The sequence below is a fragment of the Epinephelus moara genome, chromosome 13 (genome assembly GCF_006386435.1).
Source record: "Epinephelus moara isolate mb chromosome 13, YSFRI_EMoa_1.0, whole genome shotgun sequence".
Taxonomy (NCBI): Eukaryota; Metazoa; Chordata; class Actinopteri; order Perciformes; family Serranidae; genus Epinephelus; species Epinephelus moara.
Window position 1 is genome coordinate 5,598,488 of NC_065518.1, and position 27,135 is coordinate 5,625,622.

General features: G+C 41.4%; 2 protein-coding genes and 1 long non-coding RNA gene across 4 annotated transcripts in view; 2 read left to right on the forward strand and 1 right to left on the reverse strand.

Moving 5' to 3' along the window:
* The first annotated feature begins 899 nt into the window (after positions 1-899).
* Positions 900-2,640, forward strand: LOC126399644 (homeobox protein Hox-B1b-like). Its single transcript, XM_050059760.1, has 2 exons — positions 900-1,476; positions 1,759-2,640. Exons 1-2 carry the CDS (start codon positions 918-920, stop codon positions 2,061-2,063), a joined length of 864 nt encoding a protein of 287 aa, XP_049915717.1. The 5' UTR covers positions 900-917; the 3' UTR covers positions 2,064-2,640.
* A 2,092-nt stretch (positions 2,641-4,732) lies between these two features.
* On the reverse strand, positions 4,733-17,141 carry LOC126399654 (uncharacterized). The gene is made up of 3 exons (XR_007570919.1): positions 16,974-17,141; positions 9,735-9,830; positions 4,733-4,819 (listed from the first exon to the last, which is right to left on the reverse strand). It is a non-coding gene; the product is annotated as an uncharacterized LOC126399654 (long non-coding RNA).
* skap1 (src kinase associated phosphoprotein 1) overlaps positions 11,361-27,135 on the forward strand; it is a 37,285-nt gene continuing 21,510 nt past the window's right edge. Inside the window, exons 1-5 of one of the 2 annotated variants that reach the window (XM_050059757.1) lie at positions 11,361-11,446; positions 12,427-12,575; positions 15,365-15,470; positions 15,992-16,017; positions 16,216-16,323. In XM_050059757.1, the coding sequence (XP_049915714.1) occupies positions 11,436-11,446; positions 12,427-12,575; positions 15,365-15,470; positions 15,992-16,017; positions 16,216-16,323 (400 nt within the window). In that variant the 5' untranslated portion in view covers positions 11,361-11,435. Of the gene's footprint in view, positions 11,447-12,426; positions 12,576-13,071; positions 13,295-15,364; positions 15,471-15,991; positions 16,018-16,215; positions 16,324-27,135 lie in introns of those variants that run through there. The other variant, XM_050059758.1, reaches the window with a different exon arrangement.

Consider the following 27,135-nt stretch of genomic DNA (forward strand, 5'->3'; position numbering starts at 1 on the left):
TTAAATGTGTCTTTTGTTCTTTTATGGGCAGAGTGGGCCACACAAGCTGTCAATCTGTAAAAAGAGCGCATGATGGATCACTGAATTCACTGCGCTGCTTTGGAGTCAGAGTCTGTCTGCGGGATTGGAGTCGTCGACAGGCCGAGGAAATGTTTTGGGAATAAGCCAATGCACCTTTTGAGCGAACTCATATTTATTTATCCATTTAAAGCGAGTTTTAAATGTCGTTTTCGTTTCAAGCTTTCAAATTAGTGCGCAATAGAAAAAGAATTTCACAGCTAAAACTGCATAAATTAAAAGAAAAAAATACCTGTACTTTCTTACATATTGCAGCATAACTTGTGTATTTATTTAGTTGCATTCCGATTTGGTCAGACGAATAATTTAGCAGTCCTTGCAGCAACTTTTGACACCTTCAAAACAATAATAATAAATGAGGTGTGCCCTATTTTTTTATTTTTATTTTGGGGGCCATTTTTATTATCGCATTTCTAATACTAAATCTGTGTTATTATTATTATTATTATTATTACCCTCGTTATTCTTATTATGTTAGATATATGGTGGTTATTTTAATTTTCGTGATTAATTTTTCATTCTGAGCTGCTGTAACACCGCAGTCTGAAATAGCGTCCTGATGTTTGTGTTCTTATCAGATGGATGAGCGAGTTTGATTGAAGCATTTGTCATGTAAATGCGAGCCGTTTGATGGACGAGCCTGCAGACTTGACAGAGTGCTGCAGGTCCTTTGCCATTGGCGTTTAGCGGGTCACATGGTGTGTCAGGAAGGTGATATGAGGGTGGAAGGCAGTTTTACAGCTTTGACATACTACCTAGAAGGTTAGGGCAAAGGGAGCACCGATTAATGACTGCTCGGTCTTGATCAGCTGCGAACAAACAATAGGCCCAGGTCCAGGATGAACTCATACTTAGACTACCCCGTGTGCAACCGGGGAGCAAATATTTTCAGTGCCAAGGCCGGATACCACAATTTGAACCATGGATACATGTCGTCTAACTCGTGCGCAACAAGTGATAGTTACGCACCGGACGGTCGCTTAGCTGCTGCGACTTCTGCGCCTCACCAGAGCCCGAGCCTCCCTCTGCATCACCAGACACACGTCAACTTGGATCTGCAGTTTGCAACACCGGGGAACTCCATGTATGGGTCACCTCTGGAGTACGGACATCACCAGTACGGCCTCGCACCCGAGCAGGACCGGAGCTTCATTCATGCGCAGGTTTCACCAATCGGAACAAACATGGCTCCCTACACCGGGGACAGCTGTGGGCCTGGTGTTGCAACAGGCAGCCAGTATCTACATTTTGGAAACGGGGATCAGAGGCAGCAAGAATATCCAGAGAGTGTTTACACAAGGTTACCGCCCCAGAGTAAGGACAGGGATTTGGAGCATGTGGAGGAAACTTCTAAAACATTCGACTGGATGAAAGTGAAGAGGAATCCACCTAAAACAGGTTTGTTCATCCGCAGACAGATTTGAGAATTAGAGCTAGATGTGCCGTTTAGAAAACCCATGAGACCTCTGCAGGTAATATTGACTCACGGTGCGTAAACTGTGCGTAAATACGCAATTTAGTTGATATAATGAAGCCTAAATGGATCTGAAAAATTATATTTGGCAACTAATGTTTTGTGCATTTTTCTATTTCATTCTCACATGTATCATCACATCTCCAGCTCTGTGACTTTCATGTTTTCCCTCCATCATCCATTCATTCATCCATTTCTCTTCACAGCTGTCCTGTCGGAATTCGGCGTACCCGGCCAGCACAACGTGATCCGCACCAACTTCACCACCAAGCAGCTGACCGAGCTGGAGAAAGAGTTCCACTTTAACAAGTACCTGACGCGGGCGCGGAGGGTGGAGGTGGCCGCCAGTCTGGAGCTGAACGAGACGCAGGTGAAAATCTGGTTCCAGAACCGCAGGATGAAGCAGAAGAAACGCGACAAACTGGGCTGCGCTTTGGTCAGCGCTGCGGCACCTGTGGAGAAACTCTGCGGCCCTGACACCTCTCCAAAGGCGAAGGGGAAAGACTGTTAACCGTGATGGGACTTCTGAAATAAACAAACAAAAAACAATCTGTGGAGACAGTTTTTAACTTCTCTCCTCAATCGCACCATTCCAGAAAAACTGTGAAAAAAGCATGTGGACTTTGAAGTATACAGGGTATGTCTGTGTCTGCTTATGTGCATATCGTGCAATGATTAATGCTGCATTGGAGAAACTTTTTCAAATGTCTTTTCATGCGTTCTTGTATCTGTAATTTTCTTATCATAAGCCCATGCTATGTTTTTTTGTGTGTGTTGGAGCACTGAAGCATTCAGTGTCATTGTTTGCACTATTTATTTACAGGGTATTTTCCAACAACTGTGATGATTTAGCTTAATAAAGTTTATACAATGAAAAAAGTGTTGTATTGGCTGTTTATGTAAAAAGAAGGCTGTGACAGATGCTGATGATCCTACTGAGTCCAATCAAACTTTAAATTTTGTGACAGAATTTGAAGTCTTTTCTTCATATTTAAAAAAAAAAATATGTACATAATAATAAATTGTTCTAAATATGAATGCAATTGCAAACTTCTTCTCTATATTCACCTCTATTAATAGTCTCACCAAAGTCCCCTTGCATAATGTGACAAGAGGCATCTTTCACAACACATGGGGTGGTTCCCAGCGACCTTTTCACCTCCAAATACCTCCAGGGGCTCTAAACATGACAACAAACTCCAGGGAGCCAGGTCTCACCCTTGATTTGTTACCCAAATTCTGCTTGGAGACAGCTGACACAGGTTGCAATGACATGCACTTTGTATTTTAAATAATTTCAGTCGAATACTTTTCATTAAACAATCGCGTTTATCTTTTAAAAATCAGAAAATGTTAATTTAGTGCTCATTGTGTCTTCACCTAAAGATAAACGTTTGCCGGACCTGACCACCTAGTGTCATGTGATGGTGAAGAGGGGCAGCAGTTTCAATATTTGCACTGGGTGTTGGGTTTGCACACACAGTTTCTGCCCCAGCAGCACTGGCCTGTTGGTGCCCTTTTTCCTAAAGCTGAGGTTCACGCAGAGTTCAGGCACAAATGAATGCAGAGTCAATCTGTCAAGACACCAGAGTGGCTCGCAGAAGTCAACTCTAGGGCCTCTCATACTTTGGATTTTTGCAGGTATTGCTTTTAATATTTAGACTAAAGAGATTACAGGCCATTTAGCCAATGTTCTGGTTCATGCAAACTAAAAAGTGTAATAAGTTCAGGACCTATGGAGAAAAAAAGATGTTTCCAGGAAATGGAAATCAGCAATCATTTGAAATACATCCGCATGAGTATGCAGTTCTCTCACAACTATATTAAAAATTAATACGGCTCCACTAATAGAAGTTACAGTTGAAATACCATACGGCCCATTACTGTAAATTAGAAAAGGGTTGAGAGGTTTGTTGTCATGCGTTACTTTAAAAGCCGAAAAGCTTCCCGAAGAGTCACAAGGCCAAGGACTGGCGAGGTGACAATCGATATGGTGAATAGTGACAGATTTAACAACAAAAAAGGGGACGGTGCAGAAAACAAGTGTGGGACTTCATTCCAGAGGTGTGATCCCTGCCATCTCTGTAGGTAATACCTCAGCGCTCCCAGCGGGCTCTCCATCTGGAGGTGTCAGAGTTGGTGCTGCAGCCAACACCACGGAGACAGATGTTCAGCTGGGGGAAGAGGAGGAGGATGTTTTTCACCTTCGGATCAGCGCAGCTCTCTTTGCCTTCTGCCGGAGAATGTAGGGCAAGGAGAGCAGAGGAGAGGAAAATGGTTAATGAACACCGGAGGAGAAGAAAGAAGATCATTTATGGTCACAAAAATAATCAAAAACCCCGCAGCGCCAACACCTGACTGCACAAACATGAGGACTATTAATACATACAGCAGCAAACCTCTCTCTCCTCAGATATCTTACACATCTTTAGCTGACCCGCCTCCCTCTGCACTTTGTCTGAGGTCAGCCCAGTGCTGTTTGTACCCCATGCTGCTTGCAGTTGTTGCAGGCTCTTTTACAAGTCTATTGCCATGCTCACTTCCTTGGTTTTTGACCAGTTCCTCTGTCGCATGTCACTCTGCAGGGTCCCAGGGCTTCAAAGGGAAACCAGATACAGTATTCATGGGATAACGGGGGGGTTGGTTCATCTGAGAGATACCAGAGAGGAGTCATTTTTTATTGCTAAATATCAAACGCAGCCATTTAGGTTAGTGCCATTCATCTATCACATAAACAATACGTATTTTAATGTGCTGACAAGATGCAGTGATAAATGGAGCATCTGTTAAAGCTTAAAAAACAGACAATACTATGATATATTTATAAAATAAAACATATGAAGTCCGAACTCAGTATCTCAAATTTGCCTGAAGGGGCTTTTCAATCAGCACCCTCTGTCCTTTCTGACCCTCGCTTTGGATAAGGAAACCTCAGAAGGAGCAGCTGAGGAAAGATCCCTCCTCCTGGTCGGGCAGGCGTGCATTAGATGTCGTGCGCACAGAACAGACCAACATGATAAAATTGCAATATACAGGTGTCACCAAACAGCTTGAGCCAAACGCCCTCCTCTCCATCCTGAATCCTGTGTTCTGTGTACTCCTGTAGACTACAGTCACACAGAGAGGAGCATGAGACACAGAGAGAGACAAGAGGAAAGGCTGAACCTCCAGGAGGACCGAGATCCAGATCCAACATGTGGAATGAGGCACCGACAGCCAGGAGGGAGAGAAGGTCCCACAGCGGCCGGTGGTCCAGCACAGAGACGCCTGAGTTTAAAAAGAACAGAGGGGGAGAGAAGGAGTCACACATATCAGACCTTTACAGGGACAGAATGATAAGTCATATTTCCATCATTGTCCCTGGTGTTTCATTATGAAGCTGGAGAAAGGCCTTCAATGGCTGATAAAAGAAATACCGGAAAGTAAGAGGCCGGGCTGCGACTAACGACTATCTTCATTATCGATTTGGATGCAGATTCCTTTCTTGATGAGTCACTTTTTGGTGTTGAAAACACCAGGAAAGGGTGAAAAATGCTCATCACAATTTCCAAACATCTTGTTTTGTCCGACCAACAGTCCAAAATCAAAATATATTCAATTTACTATAATGTAAGACAAATAAAAGCAGCAATTTCAAGGGGTGGGAATCAGCAGAGGCCCCGCAATATTGTCACGATACTTACACCATGACGCAATATTACTGCAATTTTAAACGTTGTGTGATATGCTAAGTATTGCGCTAACATATACTGCAATATATATCAAGATTTATTACCCTTCTTCAACTGCAAGTTATGTCCCCAAAGGAAAACTTCGTCAGCATCTGTTCATCTAGTTAGTTTTCAGTCTGCTCATCTCGCTTCAGTCATTTTTATTGCAGCGAAATTGTATCTAGTGGACTGAAAAAGCACTAAATTGTATTATTCTAGTGTGCTACCAAAAGTGGAATAATAATAATTTATTTAATAAAAGAATCAATATGTGGTGTTGCTGCATTGATATAATATTGCCACGCAAAATATCAGAGTACTATGTTGTATTGATTTTTCACCCAACATTTGAGAATCAGGAAACATAAAAAGTTTGGTATTTTGCTTGAAAACATTTTAAAGATGAGAGAAAAGAGTTGCAGTTTAATTTTTTTGTTGATCAGTTGAGGGATTGTAAAAGCTCTGGCAAGAAGTTAACACTGGAAAATGTCATTATAAAAGCAGACAATTTATATGTCTTTAGTACTTACAAAACAAAAGAAATCACAAACAGTCACGTGTGTGATTTTAATTCTGTCAAATGTTCCCAGTATTTATTTGACTTCCACAGTTTCTCCACTGTTGAAGCCTTGTGGAGAGACGCTGCCTAGTTATGAATGGCACACTCTCGTCTTCCTTTGTTATGGCACTGAGGCTCTTTTTAGCCCAGGCTGGGAGATTCTTGACAACCCTCCCCCATCCGAGTCAGGCTCTATTGGATCTGGAAGCGCCAGCCGACCTGAAGCCCCAGCCTCCTGGGTCCCCCCTGCGACTGCATCCTTTCCCCACTCCATCAGCATAGTAACTGAGAGAGACAAGTGACTTGGCCAGGGTTAACGTCTTAATACTCCCTGGGATTGCCTCCAGGATCCAAATGGCTACCCCTAATAGTTTTCCTCCTCTGTGTGCCTGTCAGACCGCCATGACTATATGCCGTAAGAAAAACAAGACTAGCTGAGAGGCAGTGTAACGAAGCAGCACAATGAAATAATGAGGGGTGGTGAGGAAGAATAGGAAGGTCTGGTGTAAAGATGCAGCTTCGGGGCGCTGCTCGCTGCCCACACAGTGATGTCCCCCCTGCCTGGATACTTTGCATGGAGAGGCTGTACACTTGAAATTAAACCGGCTTCTTCCTTTAGAGCCCAGGAGGGGGAAAACCAGAACTCAATCAGTGTCACGTCACATGGTTCAAAGCGGCCAATTCGATGCTGCCAGGAGGCTGAGAAATGCAAGGTGACAGTTCATTTTACCAGTGACAGTGTGTCGGTCTCGCTTGCTGGTTCCCCAGTCAATTCCCAGCGAGCAGTGAAGGTTGAGCGTTGCTGGAGACAGACAGCAGCTCCCCCCCTCCTCCTCCTCCTCCTCGTCCTCACCACTCTCTCATCGACCCCGCTCTGCTTTGTATTCCAATTAACTGGACAGAGGGAGAGGCGGCAGTGTGCAGGATCACAAGCGCAGGCAGACACACTCTTCTGGCGTCCTTCCAGTCTCTCAATCCCACTGCTATCAATAGTGCTGTGCTTCCCCTTTTTCCCTTCCTTTCCTTTCCCTTTCCTCTCTCCTCGGCTCATGACAAGGGCCAGTTGTTCCACGAGGATAATTCACAGATTCTTCTTTAACAACTGCCTCTAGGGACAATGTCTTGGTAATGAAAAATAGGTCCCTCTCACACATTCATATATCACATGTAATAGAGGTATGTAATCACTCAGTCGAGTCAACGCACTGCGAGCTGTAACTGCTATCCTTAACAGACACCTCAAATAATGCTGAATTAATATTTTGAAATGGCTCATATATCCTAACATAATACAATTTGAATGATTTTCTATTCAATGCTCTCGGGGGCTAACATTGATTCGAGTACAAGCTGAGGTAACCCTCCCGAGTCAGTCAATATGTGGCTGACTGAAGGTTGTAGATTTAGCGCAACACATTTGCTCCTCTGTCTTTTGTGTCCTCGATCTATCATTGCTTTTTTTACTCCGCCGCCACCAGAGCCCCCCTACGCTGACACATGTTTGAGCAATGGGTGGGTTGGGAATACAATGATTCTGAGGAAATCCGAAAAGTAAACTACCTCTTTTTATCTCCTCGAGCAACACAAACATTTACAACAGACCCTTAAGAATCAGGCCAAACACCTTCTTATTCTATCAAGGGTTTGAATATGCTCTGACATGTTTAAATTAGGGCCACCTTGAGATATTTGCTGTTGGAAAGGTGACACCTATTCTTACAGAGTGATTTATGCCAAGGTTTTTAAACAAGAGGTAAAAGTAAAATCCATAACTTAAGTCCTGGTACAATTTTTAAGCTTTCTTACAGAATTTTAGACACAAATTCCTCAGTGTGTGAGATTTAGTGGCATCTAGCGGTGAGGAATGCAGATTGCAACCAGCTGAAACTTCTCAGAGTTAAAATTCCTTCAGTGTTCTTTGTTCAGGAGGTTTTTAAACCGGTAAAAACACTGAGTAAAGCAGTTTCACGTTACAAACCAGTGTTTCTGCAATGCTGTCGGCTTGTCAGAGATGCTAATGTTTGCTCACCTTTTTTCTCTGATAACTTAAAATCCAGATGTTCAAGAGACTTTTACCGGGAGCCAAATCATCCACAGAAGTCTCTTCCTCTCTAAAACAAACAGACTCAGTGCTTTAAACCGGTAAAAACACTGAGTGAAGCAGTTTCACGTTACAAACCAGTGTTTCTGCAATGCTGTCGGCTTGTCAGAGATGCTAATGTTTGCTCACCTTTTTTCTCTGATAACTTAAAATCCAGATGTTCAAGAGACTTTTACCGGGAGCCAAATCATCCACAGTAGTCTCTTCCTCTCTAAAACAAACAGACTCAGTGCTTTAAACCAGTAAAAACATTGAATAAAGCTGTTAAACGTTACAAATCAGTGTTTCTCTAATGTTAGTCGGCATGTTGGAGACGGGCTTCTAACCTGACACTAGCTAATGTGTGCTCACCTTTTTTGTCTGACGACTTAAGATCCAGACGTTCAAGAGACTTTGACCGGGAGCCGAATTATCTGCAGAGGTCTCTTCCTCTCCAAAACAAACAGACTCAGTGATTTGAACCAGTAAAAACACTGAATAAAGTAGTTTCACAGTACAAATCAGTGTTTCTCCAATGCTATTTGGCATGCTGGAGACGAGCTTCTAACCCGACACCTGCCAATTTGTGCTCACCTTTTATGTCTGATGACTTAAGATCCAGACGTTCAGAAGGTTTTTAGTGAGAGCTGAATTATCAGCAGAGGCCTCCTCCTCTCCAAAACAAACGGACCCTGAGATTTAAACCGGTAAAAACACTGAATAAAAGCAGTTTCACTTTAGAAATCAGTGTTTCTCCAACACCGTTGGCTTGTCCGAGATGGCCTGCTAGCCTAGCCCCTGCTAATGTGTGCTCACCTTTTTTCTCTGATAACTTAACATCCAGATGTTCAGGAGGTTTTTAACGGGAGCTGAATTATCTGCAGAGGTCTCTTTCTCTCCAAGACAAATGGATCTGGTGATTTAAACCGGTAAAAACACTGAATAAAGTAGTTCCACATTTTTAGAGCCAGTGTTTGGTGTGTCCATTCTGGGTTACTGTAGAAACATGTCAGTGCAACATGGCGATCTCTGTAGACGAGGACATGCTCTGGATGTAGATGTAATGGTTCATTCTAAGGTAACAAAAACACAACAATTCTTATTTTCAGGTGATTATACACCTAAGAAAACACACTTATTATATTTCATTTTTGCAAATATATCCCCTTAAATCCGAGACACTGGACCTTTAAGTAAAAACATGCCCCTGAACCACATCACTTCCTTTTCTGAAATACAGATAAAGACAAACAGAGCCTGAAAGACAGGCATGGGTGCTTCACTATTTGTCCCTCTGGACTGCAAAAGAGTTTCTGCGTATCTTGAGAATGCAATTTGCTGTGTGTGTGTTTGCAGGACAGGATACACACACTCAGCACTCACACACACCCTTCATGCCCTGAGGATCCTCCTGACTCTCTCTCCTGGCGCTATCAGATCAGAGAGACCCGCTGTCCCTCCCCACACCGCAATGCAAATGAAAAGGAATGCGCTGATAAAAGGCCAGATCCTAAAGATGAGAGGGCAGAAGGAGGACAGAGGCAGCGAATGCTTAAGGGGGGAAGGAGCCTCTTGGGGAGATGAGAGGTGGCGGAGGAGTCAGTGTTGGTAGTAGTGGGAGATCATAGCCTTGCTCCCCCTCAGCTGTGTTTGATACAGGGCTTTTGTCGCTCTTTCAGCGGCGCATTGTTGGGTGGTGTAATCCCCGTCGGATTACAAAGGGCTTCCCTTTTCATATGGGGCTGACCCAGCAGGCAGGTGGCTGGGGCTCTGTGGAGCTGTCAAGGGGAGGGAACCTCTTTTCCAGGGGAGGGGACCCCCAGTTCCTCTTACCTTCACAGGGGCTTTTTGCTGGGAGGCCAGTCAGGCGCAGGTCAGCGTGGGGACAATTCTGACATGGGACTCAACTCGCCCTGACCTCGTGGCTTCCTGTAGAGAAGTGACAGGGAAGGAGAGCATCAGCATTCAACGTGAAGAATGAAAAATACTGAAAATTATAAAATTAGGACCATGCATGAAAGGAAACTGCTGCTGCTGCTTTCTGACTATGTGGGAAATTATAGTTTTTTTTAAAGAGTACAGATGCAACAGCAGTGCCATATTTCACTTAAATTCAGAAGAGGAGAGAGGAGATGATTTTGAGATTACTGCAGGACCTGGAAAACATTTTGAATTTCTTATTTTCTGTGTTACATGTTTAAAAATATCAGATCGAACGTGCATATTGTCCACGGACACAGCATTTTATATTTTTACATTTACAATTAATGTTGTGTAGACCCTCTGTGTGTGTGTGATGTCTCTTAGGATATGAAATAATTATCTTGTGAGCCTGAATACACATTAGTCCAACATAGTCTTGACTGATATCCGGTGTATTCTGTCGATGTGAGCAGTGTCTGATTGAGCTTTGGTTTCTTGATGGCTCTCCTTGTAGTGTTTCAGTAATACAAGATCAATAAGGCGATAGCCAGGCCCACCGCTATTTCTATTAGTATTATACTACTACTACCACCACTACCTCCTCTACACTAATGTCAACTGCGTTTACAAAAGGCCAGTCCAGTCCATCCCATTGCTGTTTACCCTCTACTGGTAATATAACCCATTCATCCATGTCCTGTCAGATAAAGTGAGGGACCTATTTAGTGATGCTGCGCTCACGTGTTGTCAGAAATACCCTAATTAGATTCCAAGCTTAAATCAAAGGCCCATTAAAATGGTGATTACTGTAATTTAAACAGTAAAAGGGAGAATTTCTGATACCCAATTTGACAACATGTCTATGCAGCTATTTGTTTATCTGATTTAGTAATTGAGCCGTAGCTGTTATGTCTTTTATTGTTGCAAGGCTTTGTTAAAACATCACTTGATGGATATTTACTCATCTTTAAGCACAAGGCAGCTTTATGTCGTTTGATTTCTATTACAGATCCCCCATTATGTGAATACACTTCAATTTTGATACACAATTTCACAGCATCTTAAAGGGTCATTGAAGGTATCTGCAATAATGTTGCTAACATATCTTATATTAAAATAAAAATATAATAATACCCAAAACTATTTTCTACTGGCGTTATCAAAGTCGTAATTAGTGTACAGTAAAACAGAAACATTTTTATAAAAAGAATCGTCATCATCGTTGTAAAAACATCGTCTAAATGTACGACAACACTAATTTACGATTTTACAACTCCACTCACCTCTATGTAGAATAATAGCACCTGAATGCAGCGCCGGCACAAAAGTCGTGTAAAAACGTATTTAGATTTTGTACATTCGAGTAAAAACACCTTTTAAACATATTTCCACCTTTATTATAACTTCAGGTGGTAAATATATTAACTTACCCAGGAATAATTGTTGTCAGAGGAGGAATGTCGGTTGTCTTCAAAGGTCACGTAACCTTAAACAAGCTAGCTATGAAGGTCAGCTAATGCTAAGTTAGCTGTCAATGACTAACCGTTAGCTACAAGTTGGAAACAAGTTTAGCCTCTTAAAATCGACGTAAAACCGTTTCACAATGTCTGAATGGTAGACAGGTAAGCGCTTGCTCACAGGAAACCTTCACAGTGATCTAAAATAAGAGAACAGTGGCGCTAAATTGCGATAACCGATCTAACGGTGTTAGCCTATTAGCAGGTAAGCATTAAGCTAATTGGCAGTGTGACTTGCTAAACGGTTAATTCCATAAGTGAGTGCAATGACCATTAATGCGGCGATAGCAAACAAAAATGTGGGTACAGTATAACCTCCAGCCACGTATTTAACAAACAAACAGAGACATACTTTTAATTGAAATATTTAAATAAGCTAGGCATTTTCTAATTACTGGAATTAGCTACATTAGCTAACGTTAGCTAGAACAAAGTTCCATTAGCAGATGCTTGTAATAGCTAACCAGGGAAATTGTATTAAGGGCTCTGTAAAATATTACTTTAACCACTTTCAGACAACTTTTAGTAGAATAAAGAGGCGTTATTTGTGGCTGTATAAATATTGGTGAAATGGTAGAAAACAATTATTCCAAAATACCTTTGTTTCACCACCAAACTTTGACATACAGTGTAAACCAGGCACCATTGTTTGAGTCCCTCCAGTCTAATTCTGGAGGATTAAATTGACCCAGGCTCAACAATACTGGCCACAGGTTTTCAGGCGTAAAAAATAAAACACAGGAGCACCTAACCAAAACATTAGCCTGTATCAGGGGTATAACGATGTACATACTGGAGGTATAAAAGACAGTTCAGTAATGCTGAATCATTTCTCCAATACACCAGTGTCTGGGGTGCTGGCCTGCTGCTGGCCTCGCAGTAGTTGCAGCTGGGTGCAGTTTTTGATTTCAGAATGATATTTAGATATTATTTTAACTGTTTTTGAGATTTAAATAGATTTTTTTCAATTGAGAAAACACCTAAGGGGCATCCCATTTTGTTGATAAGTTTATTTCCCTCAATTTAATGTGGTATTTTATTGATCCCTGTGGGGAAATTGTCTGTTCGCTCTTCCCACTTTGCAGGGAGGTCAGGCCGCACAAGATCAGCAACAGAGCAGCGTGTCTGGAGCTGGCTGGCAGAGATTCACTGTCTTGCTCAAGAACACTTAAACAGTCCAGATGCTTGCCAACTTGGGCATGTGTGCCCACAGTCATTTGGTTGAAGGACAGAGGTATGTTTTTTGCATTATTTATAGCACTTCTAATCGTAAAAGGACACTGAAAAATGATGACACAGGGACACATAAGTTGGCAAGCTTTACAAACAAAAATCATGTGATTTAAAAAAAAAAAAAAGAAAAGAAAATTCCCTTTGATTAAGGGACGGATGAACATCCACAAAGTGTTTCAAGTTGCTCATTTTGTGATTCACCACAAACACCTACTTGTACATAAGATGTCCGTTCACATCTTTATCACAGGCAGCTTTGCGAGACTACAGTGCTGCCAAAGGTATCTAATGTACAAGATCACTTCCCCTCCTGAGGTTTGACTTGAGACAATGTTTTTGTAGGTCAAATAGAGGGGGTTTCTTGTTGTCAGTCAAACCTTGTCATCAGCCTTGACTTAGAAACCAGAGTGTGGAGGAAGTTGTCATCTGTGCACCTGCTCCTCCCTATTTTGTGCAAATCTAGATACATGCACGGAAGTTAAGTTGCAGAACAAGGACACAGGTGGTTAGATGCGAGTCTGTGCCAGGCTCTTGTCTCTGCCATGGAATTGTAACAGTATGACAGAGGTTAGGTGCACATAGGCGGCCTTGTGGAGTAAAAAACAAAGTGTGAAGGGGTAGAAAAAGTCTGAAAAGTCAGCAAACCAAAGTGTCTCGAGTCGGAGAAGTGAGTGCCAGGGATGGGGACAATCCCGACTGAAATTAGGCGCCTTTTGGATGGTAATGTCTCAATCTTTTACTTTAAATTATAATTTTTAAAACAATACCGTTTTATCTGGCAATCTTTGTTTAAACAGGAATGTAACCATGGAAATATAGTGTAAGCGGGCATGCTTATGGCAGCATTCAAAATGTACCAATGACATGTTCGACTGGTTGTGAACACACAGACAGTTAAGTGAACTACACCCTTAAAACAACTGTCTTTTTTATCTGTTTTATATGTTGCTCACAGTACCTTGTACCTGTGGTTACTTCTGTTGAAATGAAAACCAAAACTAGAACACATAAAATCTATTTTTCGACACCTATGATAGACTGTAAACCGTACAGCATTTTACTTAATTTGCATGTACTGCCTGCCAGGCCCGCAAAGAGCACCTCTGGGAGAACATTTGCATATGTCTGTCTGTTTGTGTAACACGGGAGGACATAAAGAAATTGAATCAGATAAGTAATGTAGGCCAACCTGTTTTACAAACATAGCTATTGCTTTACTGGGTAATATTTCCATTACTTAAATCATGTTTGCAGTCCAGTTCAATACCACAGTGAAAAAGAATATTAATCATAACCACTTCTTTTGTATAGACATTTGAAAGAGTAATGTCTTATCTGTACTGTATGTCTTTGGATTACATGTTCACCGGTCAAACCTCATAAAGAGTAGTTTGTTTTTAGGCTCTGAAGAAGCAATTAGGTGGTAAAACTATAAATAGCTTGAATATTTTGGTCGTCAGCTACCATTATATATAACAACCAATACATTCACAAGGGCTGAATTATTTTAAAGATATAAATTTCATTCGTTTGCATCAGAGAGACTTTATTAACGAGTTGCCATCTGACTGGTATGTGCAGTAGAGATGGTGAACACCAAAACATGAAGCTCTGTAAAGGAGAAGCCCTGACTGAGAAAACATAGATTAGATTATTAAAATATATGTACGTAGAAACAAGTTGTGAAGAAAACGGCAAGGTTGTGGTGCTGGAATGCATTATATTTTACACATGGTCATGCTGTTGTGTCCATCTGCTGTGACTTCAGTAAGTACGAAACTTTTCAGACTGTTATTTTTAATTTTATACTCTAAGGTCAAAATATTTAGTGACCGTCATACCTGGAGAGGACAGATTGATCTGTGATCTGCAGCTCCTAATAATGGGGTTTTATCTTGGTAAACAGTGGCCCCTCATTTATCAATCTAACATACAAACCAGTGCAGATCCGTTCACAGACGTCATCTTACTTGGCTCTAGTTCTGGTTCTATTTGGCAGCCTGGAAAGTGGCATCATAGGAAGTCGGAAAAATACAGTATGGAAAGAAAACACTGCTGCGGTCAACAGCGTCACAGTGGAAAATCAAACACCAGCTGAGGGTGGAATATTTAATTCATATATCCATGATATGTACTGACCTAGCATACATATATTAATAGCTAATATTAGTCTATATATTATATAACACTGATGTTGTTGTAGTAGCCTGTTCATATCAAAGCTTATAGCTGACCCACGTAACTGTGCATATGGGGTCTGCTTCCATTTCGGGCATAACAGGTGGCGGAAGAGACACACATGTACCACCTGTGTCTGAGCTGGACACTGGTAATAATGTAATAACCCATAGGCTACTAGTATTTAATTATTTAAGCTGTTGCAGGGTTTAATTGTTTCATTTAATGTTGTTTTAATGATAATTGGTGTAAACATGCTTTGGTTTGTCAGTGTTACAAAAAAAAAAGAAGAAGAAGAAAAGTTTTGGATAAATTAGAGCCGGGCACCACTGGTGTTCATCCTTTGGTCAGTCTGGAGCCAGTCCCACAGAGCCAGGCAACTGTAAGCTGTGATAGAGAGCATTGATAAATGCAGGGCTTTGTGTGGAAATGACCGTACGCCCAGTTTTGTGTCGTACGTTTGTTTCATACATGAAGGCCAGTGCGAGCAAATGAGGGTTCTGTCTCTTACAAACATTTTAAGCCTAATCAGTGTTTTAATCTTTCCTTCCTTGTGTCCTTGGAAAAACATGTCATAAATGCCATGTTTACAGTGTTGTCTTTGCTCCTCAGACTGTGAGCTGTTTGTAGCAGATATCCTTCAAGACGAAGAGCTCAGTGAAAGTGCCCAAGAGACACGGAAAGTCTTACTGAATAACTTCAGGGTCGTCCATGTAAGGTAGGATTTTTACCTCTAGAAGCAGGATTAAATCAGCGTTTAGCGAGCTTTACTAGTCAAGTGTCACAATGTAATTTCATGCCACCATTACCTAACTTTTGCTGTTAATACCACACAAGAACCGTAATTGTTGCTGTAATTGCTTTAAACACAGTTAGCAAAATTACATTTGAAGGAACTCATTTAGTCTAATGGTGTCACCTTCAAGATTTCACTCATGCTCTTATTTATTGTTATTAAAAGTTTTTAAAGATCTCATAGAATAATCTGTTTTGATCTGGATGATTTGAAACTCTTGCATAAGGTGTGATAGTTTACTCCGGAAGCAGCTCCACTGGCGTAGCCTGCGCTGCATGATATAAGCGGCGCATACTCTGGCACAGATGTGTGTGGTTTTGTGGTTTTCTCTGCAGGAAACAATTGCTGAAATTCTGTAGCAGAACTGGTGCTGAGTTGAAATAATGAAAGCACAGAAAACTCAGTGCATAAGACTAAAGTATATGCTTATTTTGGTTTTACAGACACCCTCAAGAATTCCCCTTCCCATGTGAGTAAAATTACCCCAAGTCTCTTATCATCGAAATATCACAAACTGCTGTGTCTACAAAGTGCAGAAATTAGTGACAGATTTATCATGTACTACTGAAAGTTAAGCCTTTAAAGCCTTTTCTTACTTGACTCACATTTGCTTTATCGCTTTCCTTTTCACACACACACATACTCATTCTCACAAACACACACTCAGCGGACTTTAGAGACGACGACGGTTCTGATGACAACCGCAGTTCCAGTCTGGGTCGCTCGGACGACGCCTCAGTGGCCTCTGACTACCAGGATGATGGAGCCCCTGAGTGTGAGTTAACAATAGTCCTGAGTCTGATTCCCTCTGTGTGTGTGTGTGTGTGTGTGTGTGTGTGTGTGTGTGTGTGTGTGTGTGTGCGTGTGTGTGTGGTCTTGGGCTATTTGCGCAGTGCAGAGATCTGAGCTCAAAAAGGCCTAATTCTTAATGTGGGTGTCTATGTGCGGCAAAGCAGCACTGATGGCTTTTTCCCTCACAACATCAAATGGAAAAAAAAGAGAAAAGAATTATGAATTTGAGCAGCAGACAGCAGCCCAGATGATATGCAGCTTTAAGCTCAAATCATCTAGTTTAACCAAGGACAATGGAGAGAAATTCTAACCCTAATAATGGGACGTACACGTCTGTATTATCTCTGTGAGCGTGTTTCTGCTGAAAGGCTACAGTGTGCGAGGAATTCTGCACCAACAAAGGAAAAGGTAATAAGGAGGAGTCGGTGTCACGGGAGACAATGCGGTATTCCTCTGAGAAAACTAAACAAATGCAGTTTGAACAAACTACCCTCGCCCTCCTTGCTGGCACACCTACACCTCGCCACAGGAAGCGCAGTCGAACCCTTCTGCTGTATATTGTTGCTCGCCTTTTTAATTTGAAAAACAGACCAAATCTGTGAAATCCCCCCCTACCCCTCACTGGCCTCCTACCTCTCTGCCTGGCTCCGGTGACATCAGTGACTCCTCCTCCTGGATAGTGTGCAGGTACGCTGTCCTGATGCTGAGGAAAAAGGGGGCTGGTGAGTTCACAAAGGCCTGATTGGGGACCTAGAGCTCCCTCCAGTGGTAGATCCTCAGCTCCTGATCTGTCCCCTTGAGCTGTATGTGTGGACTGTGGGAGGCATGGAGGCCCACACAGAGAGGAGGCTTTGTAGCTGCAGGCTAATGCAGTGATTGATTGACCCTGAGCCCCTCTATTCTTTCACAACCGGGTTTGAAATACAACACTGTACCTGAGGGGCCATGTGTGTTCCATCCCTCTCTCCCTGTATCAATCTTTCTCTCTATCTTCCCTTCTCGGACTTGCCCTCCCTCCTGTTCAGACTTTTTGTATTTCTGACTCTATGCGCCAGCTAATAGTCCTTGACGTGACATGCCGCAGGTGGGCATTATTGACTTGGCTGCCTCAGGTGCCCATCTATACCCTCTGCTTTCTTTTTCAGCCCCTTTCTTGAAGTAAAGAGGGAATCTTGTGGAATTTCCCAAGAAGAAAAAGGAGCATGTTGTCTCCGTTTGCAGTCATTTTGTGATACCAGTGCCAGCTGGATATAGTCAAAAACGTTCCCCTTATTTGGAAATGTCTTAATGAACTCTTCCGTCCTCTGCCCACAGAAGAGTAACTGCCGCCTTTCTCTTCAACTTTGGAAAAATAGAGTAAACAAATCACGGCAGATGGTGGGAAGATAGACCACAAGACAATGATAATTCATTTTTTTGAATTGTTCATTTCAGAATAAACAAGGCGAGATTTCCTTGGGGAAACAAACAAAATCAAACAATAAAATGCTTAAAAAATTTCCCTTAAGGCTATAACAATAACACGCCCAACCACAAACTACGCCGTCTGTTACTGTGGATGCGATAGTTGTTAAAGCTGGAACGTTGTGTCACGCCATTGTTGGTGTTAAATGTGAGAAATAGCCAATTATGCAGCACTACCAGAATCTTCTTTTTCTGTTCATTTGCATTTTTGCTTTGAATATCGAATGTCCCTCCCAACTAAACAGCTATGCCTCTAAAAAAAACCACACATTTTATTGTTGGATCAATAATCATAACATTTGATTCCATAAGACAAATTTACACCTCACAGCCGCTGTGTCTTTTTATTACTGCGACCATGTTAGCGTAGTGAATGGCCTGTGTCCTCACTTAAAGGGCATGTGGAGTTCATAGTTCATTCTCTGTTCACAGCCAGTTGAAAGAGATGGCTCGCACTTTTCTGCTGGGCGGTCTGCTTCAATGGAAGAGGGAGTGTTTGTGGGAAATAATGGCATGACCACTTAATGAAATCAGTGGCATTTTTGGGGGAACAATCATCCGTGGTGACAATTTGAATTTCCTTTTATTCCCTTTAACGCAGAAATCAGCAGAATACCTTTTGTTGCAAAAATGAATGGTAATTTTGTGATTTAGAGAAAAGCACTTGGCTTTAAGGAGAAGGTAGAAAATTGAGGGTTTTTTTTCTTCTCTTGAGTTTAATCGTATCATTTTATTTGAGGCTACTGTACACAATAGAGACTTTGTGACTCGGAGAATGTATTATCCGTGGTAATCGACTGGCTGCCTTCGCTGCTCTCTGTTCCCTAACCAGAGAGTGAGTGAGTGTGAAGTCGATGGCTGCTTTTACACGCAGGAGGAGCCTGTGCCGTTTGATTAGATGCGGTGGCCTGTTGTCTTCAGCGGACTGGGTGACACCAGATTTGTAATGGCTGACAGGAACAGATGGAGCCTCCATTGTTAGCCCGGGTGTCTGCATGGTAATGTGAACTGAGTTTCACCCGCTGACCGCACCGATGACCTGACCGCGCCTGCATCCTCACCCCAGCCTCGTCTGCCCCCTTTACCACCCTCCACCTCTCTCTCTGCGCTATTTGGGGCTCACACACATTTTTTTTTTTACCATCACACACACTCTCTGCCATTCCAATACATTTTAAATACACAAACAAATACATGCACAGATTTCTCCCTCTGGCGTGTATAATCACTTTACACACACATACATATGCACACATGCACCCCAGGAGACAGCCGGAGATGTGGGGCTTTTAGCCCCGTCATGCTGTTTGCAGGTCAAGTTTATGAAGTTGAAATGGCCTGTTTGTTTTTCTTTGATTGGGGGAGCACCGCTGGGCGCTCGGGGATGTTTGCTGGGAAGCTGCAGCAATGACAGAGCACTGCAGGAAGAGCTTTGTTTCAGGAGGGCGTGCAGAAAAGATGACGCTTTTGATACGTATTCGTCTTCTTCTTTGTGATCATAATGATTCTGTTATGGTGCACCTTATAGTCTATGTGACAAAACTAAGATTGCATGTGCATGTTATTATTTGCTACACTCGTATCAGGTCACTTTATCAGTTTGTGTTATTTACATCATTGAATCTGGCATCTGTAAAGTGTCTTGGAGATTGCTTAATTTGACATAAAGGCAGGTAGGGCTGCATCTAACAATTATTTTGATTATTTTCATGAGCAGTCTATTAATCATACGGTCTTGAAAGTGTTTTGCATCTACAGATTTTCAGTTTCCTGTTACATTCATCAAAGAAAAGCTGCAAATTCATACACTTGCGAAGCTGGAACTAGAGTTTAACGATGAATCAGAGATCAGAATAGTTGCTGATTAATTTCTTGTCCTTAATCAGTTAATAATACGTGCACTAAAGGTAGATGTGTTCTGTTGTACAGGCCTATTTAAAGAACGCAGGAATGTAACTCCTGTCAGTGATTACTGTGCCGACCCAATTTCCTAAACCAATTACTTGCAACAGAATGCAGTAGGATAACCAATTTGAATTTATGTCTCGCTGTTGCCTGTTTCTCATTTGAATATGAGGAGCCAATGCACAGTAACAACATTATTACACTGTGCTGGTAAATAGAATATTAAATCTAAATTTTGTCATTTTGGCTGAAGCTTGAGAAAGCTATATAAAGTGAAGTGCTTCTGGGGGTGCATGCCCGGGTCTCTTGGCTGGTGAAATAGGAAAAAACGATGCCAGCTGACAGATTGATGCTCCATTAGAGGGTTAATCAGCAATGTTTAAAGTGCCAAACTGGCCCCTTGTCAGTGTTTGAAGTCAAATTAAGTCATGGAGAAAAGAGCAAGTTTCTGGGTGCTGCACAGAGGAAGAGACGACATTAAAAAAACAGAAATGTTGACACATTGCTGAATAAACTTAGTAGCAGTTATCCCAGTTTTTCTCGTTTGTATGCAGCACCTGGACAGTATTTTGGGTCTGCATAGATGACCTCCTTGTAGGTTTGTTGGCCTGTGGTCATGCTGTCTGCCCACGTACTGAACTCTTAACCTTTGGTCTCCTGCTTGACCAACCTGTGACCTGTCTGCACTCCGTCCAGAGAATGATTGGCCTTCCTGTCACAGACCGCCCATCAGTCACGAAGTTTCTTTGGAGTTTCTCTGATAGCCATCTACTGTATCTATCCGTCAGAATATCTGCCTGGAGATTAATTTTTCACGGCATTCATCGGTGTATGGATTTCGTGACATTTGGATAGCGGCAGCTCGTTTGCAAGGAAGCGAGGAATATGTTAATGACCTCCAGTCTTCCTCATTCTCCTTCACTCTCCTTTCCTTTCCTCTCTCAGTTGCAGCCTGTGTGCTTTTCTAGAAAGACACACACACACATACACACACACACATTACGAGGCAGGAGCAGGCTCTGTGCATCGCTGCGACTGCTTGCCACCAGGGTTCAAAAGTTCACACTATTCCCCTAGGGCTACTGTGCTGCTGCAGATGCTGATAGTCTTTTCTTTCTCTCTCTTTCCCTGCTGCCTTTCTCTCCCTCTCTCCCTCGCTGTTTACGCTATTAATCTTGTACACTCTCTCTCACACACTCACTCACACTGCCTGGCAAGAAGAGAGCGGCTTGAAGGGGGGATTTGGACGTATTTAACCGAAGGGCATCCATCACTCTCATCTCCGGCTTCACCCCCACCAAAAGCCACACCGTGTAGTTTTTGCGTCCTCGCGGTTTGTAAGCCCTCTGATGCAGCTTTCCCCTCATTTGCTTTGTTTTATTGTTGCATTGCATATAATTACATCCCTCCGTTGCCTCTGGTGTAGCGCCGTGTTGAAACCCAGGGAAAACAAGCGAAGGTAAATGTGCAGCAGTCCATCTGTAAAGAGGCACATAGGCAGAATGCAAAGTGGGAAGCTGGGGCAGGGTGGCTCCTAATCTCCCCCAGAGCTGTCAATGTCACAGACAAATAGCAAAACTATCAGATGCGGCGGGTTCACCCAGAGGTTAGCGTTCCCAGGTACCTCCTGCATTCACTCCCTCTCTTTCTCCCCTTGCCTTGCAAATGAGAATTTGATTTTGCCCTCCACTGGAATCCATTTCTGGAGATGAATGAAGTTTCAATGCCAAGCCCAGGTGGCCCCGCTGATTTCTTAGGGAAATAAATGGAGACGGGAGAGATGTGTTGGCCTGTACACAGACAGTGACACGACGGCTCCCAATGCCTCTGGGATCCCTCTGTTTAATTGTTGCTGTAATGTAGCACTTTAAGGTCATTAACATGCCCTTGTGGAGTTATTTGAGGATGTTGAGGATGCATCCCTCTTTACACCGGGGCTCTGCTCGGCATGAAGAAGTCAGCACTGTGCGTGTGTGCCAAGTGGGACAGGGCTGCCGTGGGCTTGTGTGCTGTTGTCTTTATTCGACAATGGAAATTTCTACTATTGATTTGTGTTGGTCTGTGCTGTAAGTTAGCTTAACTCAAAGAAATGGAATAAGAAGTCAGCTGATTGCAAAAACATTTTATCGTTCTGTTCATACTGTTTGGCAGAATGAAAACTATAATTAGTTGTATTAAAAAAAAAACAATTATGCAATCAGTCAATAAACTTCAAAATGTAAATTTCTAACAGCACGGATTACAATTAAAGTGACAACATTTTATATAAAATGCCAGGATTAAATAAACATGGCTAAATTATTTATTTTTAAATTTAGTAATTCAGGCTATTTGGATTAATTTGATATATTCAGTGATTGTGATTTTAGTTACATGTGGTAAAACCATACAAGAAAATGTATGCAAACATAATAAAAAAAGTTGAAAATATTGAGAAAAACACAAATTAAATCCTGATTGTCGCTGCTGCTTTATAGCGCTGCGTTTTTTTATGTGTTTATTTGTATTTTGTCACAGAATCCGTTTTAAACGACTTCTGTCGCAGTAACTGTCATAGAGGTTGATTTACCGTTTCCTCTGAATGACGCACAGCAATAACAATTTGGTTTTATTTATTTTTTTCTCATTTACTTATTTATGTTTTGAAAAATTAAAAAAAGAAGAGAATCAAAAAAAGTTGGTAAATAATAAGAAATGATACATATTGGAAAAATATATGTACTTTTTTCCCTCCCCAGAGTTACTGTTTTACTCGCCTGTAAATGTTAACTGGTTATACAAAAAAAATGTATTATATTTAATTTTAAATAAGTTATTTCAGCCACAATACATAAATGATTTATTTTATTAGAGCTATTTAAAAATCATTCACATTTCCTGTTGTGAAATAGGAAAACATGCAGAAACAGAATTGCAGCAGATTCGGATTTGTCCCGAAAAAGGCCGTACATAGTAATTAATCAGCCATTACTCATATTTCTTTTTGAAAGACTGAATGGAGACCTGCTTAAAATATAATTAATAATTATTAGTACTTTTTTGCAACTTTTAACAGTGAATTTTAGAACAAAGTAAAAAAACAATTAATTGGGAAAAACTTGCCCAAATCATCAACTTTTATTGAATAATGGGAACAGTTGATTTGATTTATATCCCAATAAGTTAAAACATCTACAAAAAACATAATTTGGTCCACTGAAAATAATTAAAATAAATATTAATTTACCAACTTCTTGAGATTTAAGCAAGACTCTGATTACGACGAGAGTTTGGCCTTATTATTTTCATCGACAGACTATTTTTCTGTGACACCTGTTGCCCGTTGGACTTGCCGGTGATTTATGAAAGGAGTCAAAGAATGATAGCGTCATATAATTGTTTATTGGCATAATATGTAACAGCCGTGCCTATAAAATAAGACCAATTATATAAAAAGGTAATAGGCATGAGATATTGCTCAGAAAGCACAGTGCAATAACACGGTCCTCACGAACATATTTACTTACCATTATTGCTAAAATTATATTTAAAGCATTTTAGTGGAAATAACAGAAGCATTTTAAAGTTGCAATAACTGTACATTCAGAGAGCGAGTGTGTCGATTTTCTCTGAGTGTTTTTCCCTCCAGGCTCTGTCGTTGATTGTGTTATATCCCGTTTTTATCACAGATATGCAGGCTCTCCTGTGGGCCCCAACTCCTCCATTGTTGGTATTTATATTCTTACTACTGTTTCTTTTCTTTTTTTCGGTCTCTGTCAGTGAAGCAGCTGAAAACCATCCCCAGCGATTAGAGGATCATTGTATCTGCAGTTAAGCATTTGAATAGTGGTAGTAAATCTAGAAAAGGGAAATTCAGGGTCGCTGTATACGCTGCTTATGGCTGCCCAGGGGGAAGCCGATGTCACATAGTAAATTTAGCCCCTTAGTGTCTTTACAGTGGCCGGCCTGTGATGTTTGAACGTAGGAATAGAGCCAAACTGAGCCTAGAATGACTTGACATCTAATCCTGGGTAGAGGCACAGAATTGTATTTATTTTTTCCTCCCAAATTGCATCAAGTGTAACAGACGAAGTCAGACAATAAAACAGAGACACGGCAGATATCTCTGCATTAAAGTTGCAATACAGCTGAATTTTCATAATCCAAATATGTGATATAAAATATTTACCTGATCATTTGTGTGTATATTAAAGTTTTTATTCTTCGCTCAGTCGTAAAGCTTTTATCTCAACTCAGAGATCTGTTGTTTAACCTGATTGACAGCCTTGATCCAAGAAAAAAAAATCCTTAATCACTCCTGCATAAATTCCCGGTCCCATTAAACATTATTAGACGACGATACAGGCATCATGCAGCCTGATATAATGCACTGCATGTTTTCTTTGGTTCAAACACATGCATTAGGAGGTTCTAAACACGGTTTATGTATCGATGACTGAAGTCCTAATCAAATCACGGGGAGGAGAGGAGGGCAGGGAAGACATTCTGCCCTTAACCTCAGTGCCTCTCAGTCTCTCTCCTCCCTCCTGACGGCCGCCTCGCTGGAGGGACGCACAGCAAAGGCCTCCTACTTTAATGAGGAAAAATGTATCAATTTAGCTTTGGCCTGCGCGTAGATTGAGCGCAGGGTGGGTGAAGGTGCACTGAGTGAATCCTTTTTCCTAATCAAGGACGGTATCGAAGAGGATTGCGGTCTCTCTCGCTTCGTCTGTAGAGTCAGCAGCATTCCTCCCCGCAGCCCCCTCAGGGCCGGGGAGCCTCTCTCTGCCTTCTGTTTCACCTCATCAGCAGAGTTCACACGGGGGTCAGGTCCTGCCCCCTGATGCTGCATTCAATGCAGTACCTCTGTGTGAGAGCCCCCACGCTCAAGGACTAAGCACAAGAGAAAGAAAACATATGATAACTCGCTGATTTTGATTCCTACCTGTGCTGTGAGGGGGGTCACCTCTTCTTCACGCTCGTAAATACAGTAGATATATTAATCCCATAGAGTGGCCATTGGTTACTGATGTATTTCCCTGTAGCTTAGTTTCCTGATTCTTGCTGGCGGTATGTTTTGTTTTCTCTGGATTAAGAAATAAGGTTATTTATTTATTTATTTATTTAGTAATATATTTATATGTCTGTTGGGGACAGCATACAGTAAATAACAGATGTGATACTCATTTGCAAGATTTAACCAAAAGGATAATTTCCATCCTCAGTTCTTGGGCAGGTTGATGTTACGAAATAAAAGAAACAAACAAAAAGTAGACTTGAGCTGAAATGATTAATCAATGTGTTGATTAGATGGAAGAGAAAAATAAATCACCAGCAGTTCTGATAATCATCGAAACTCATTTTTTAATGCAGATATACAAAAAATACACTGGTTTCAGCTTCTTAAATGTTAGAATTTGCAGGTTTTCTTGATTATTATAATAAAATTTTAATAAAATTTAATGTCGTGGGGTTTCGGGCCAGTGGTCAGACAAAACAAGCAGTTTAAATATATCAATGTCAGTTCCAGGAGCTCACTATTTTATGATATTTTACAGACCAAACAATAAATAAAGACAAAAAAATTCAACATGTTAATAGAGAATTTTAGTTGCAGCCCCACAAAAGACAAAAACAAACATCAAAGCACTTTTTGTAAAATACACCATGAATTCATGTTTAATATTTTTGCACATTCCCGCACCAACTGTAGAGCTCTTCATATTTTCGGTTGTGCACCAAAACACCATGACAAATTCTTTGTATGTGCAAACCTACTTGGCAATGAAACTTTTTCTGATTCTGAAAAGAAACCCAATAAAAGACACACACACACAGCGTTCTTCACAACAATAGTTTAGACTAAACATGATAGACTACTACAAATACAGTATAACCTTACAAGCACAAAAGACTGCAGAAATATAGACCTTTAAGCAAATATGAAGAATGCACGACACACACACTCAAAAAGATGAATAGCGCACATACGACTGCCAATATTAGACATCACAGGGAAGCAGACTTCAGATACACTTGAGAGATATTGATGGACAGAGCAAGATAAAGATATTAAAAGTTGGATTTTTATTTTCGTATCTTACCAACCATCCACGACACACTGCTTGTGCATCAAACATTAATACAGCAAGACATCTTTAACACCATGTACACTGTATATTACATTATATACAGTATATATTTACATTATTTAAGGTAACATCAAAAACTGGCACAGATTAGCAAAAGAAGAAAGACAGAAAAAGCCTCTGTTAGAGGCCAAATGTTTTATCGTGATGAAGGGCTTTTTTTCCCTTCATCTCAGTCTTTCTCTGTGTAACTGGCTGGCTTAAATGTTTCTATGGCCAGGGATACAATAGTGGTTCAGACCCTCTGGAAGTACAACTTCCCCTGCTGAGACTGAACCCTGCCTCTGCTGTCGCTCCTCTCTGCCTTTCTACTGTCTCACAGAAAAGATACTAAAGCTCTCCCTCAGCCTCTCCATCTTCTGTGGCACCATCAACATCTTCACTGCATTTTTGTGTTTTCATAACATCTTTGTTGCATTATGACCACCGTTAGATCTAATGTAACATATTAGTCCTCCCACCCAACCATTTCCCTTCATTTTGATTCACTCTCTATCCAGCCTTTGATTGACTTTCAGCCTAAGTAAAGTGGATTTTAATGAGAGAATACATTAACTCCCTCTGGTCATGCTAACATAAATCAGCCTTTTCTTGCGGGATCAACTGCTGAGCTCATAACACCATGCTGAGAGAGTGTGAATAACCAAATGAGAGATTGCGGCTGTGGCAAACCGCTGGCAGCTCAGATGCATTGTTGTGTATCTCCCCCCCGAGTTTAACACAAGTTCAGGGAGGCAACAGAACGGAGCACTTATCAACACCCGGGTCAGCCAGAAATGTCCCTTTGTCGGGATCAATTAAAGACATATCTCTGGTCAATTTCTATTGATTATTTCCTCCCATTTGGAAATGGGGTGACTCGCATCTTTTCTCGCTGATGACCACCGACAGCAGTTAGATTCAGTTAGCGCAGCCTGTAGCAACTCCTCACCTTGATTTACAAAGCATGTGATGCCACTCTAACATCACATCTATCTGCTTCTCTTTGTTGGTAATTGCACTCAGCTAAATAGGTTATGCTGAAATATCAATAAATTGCCATCAAATTAATGTCAATACCAAAGCTGTGGATGGTGCTAATTAAAACGCAAAAGGGATGAAAATGAAGTCAAGGCATTGCCCTGAATAATTGATAACGCAATTTATGATTTTTATGAAAGAGTGCCGTCTGTCTGCGATTTTGATGAGGCCTTAATTAGATGCATTAATGTGTCTCTCCATGCCTGTAGTCAAACTCAAAACTCAAACACCATGATGGTTGTTGGGGTTTTTTAACGCCCTTAATTACACATTTTCAA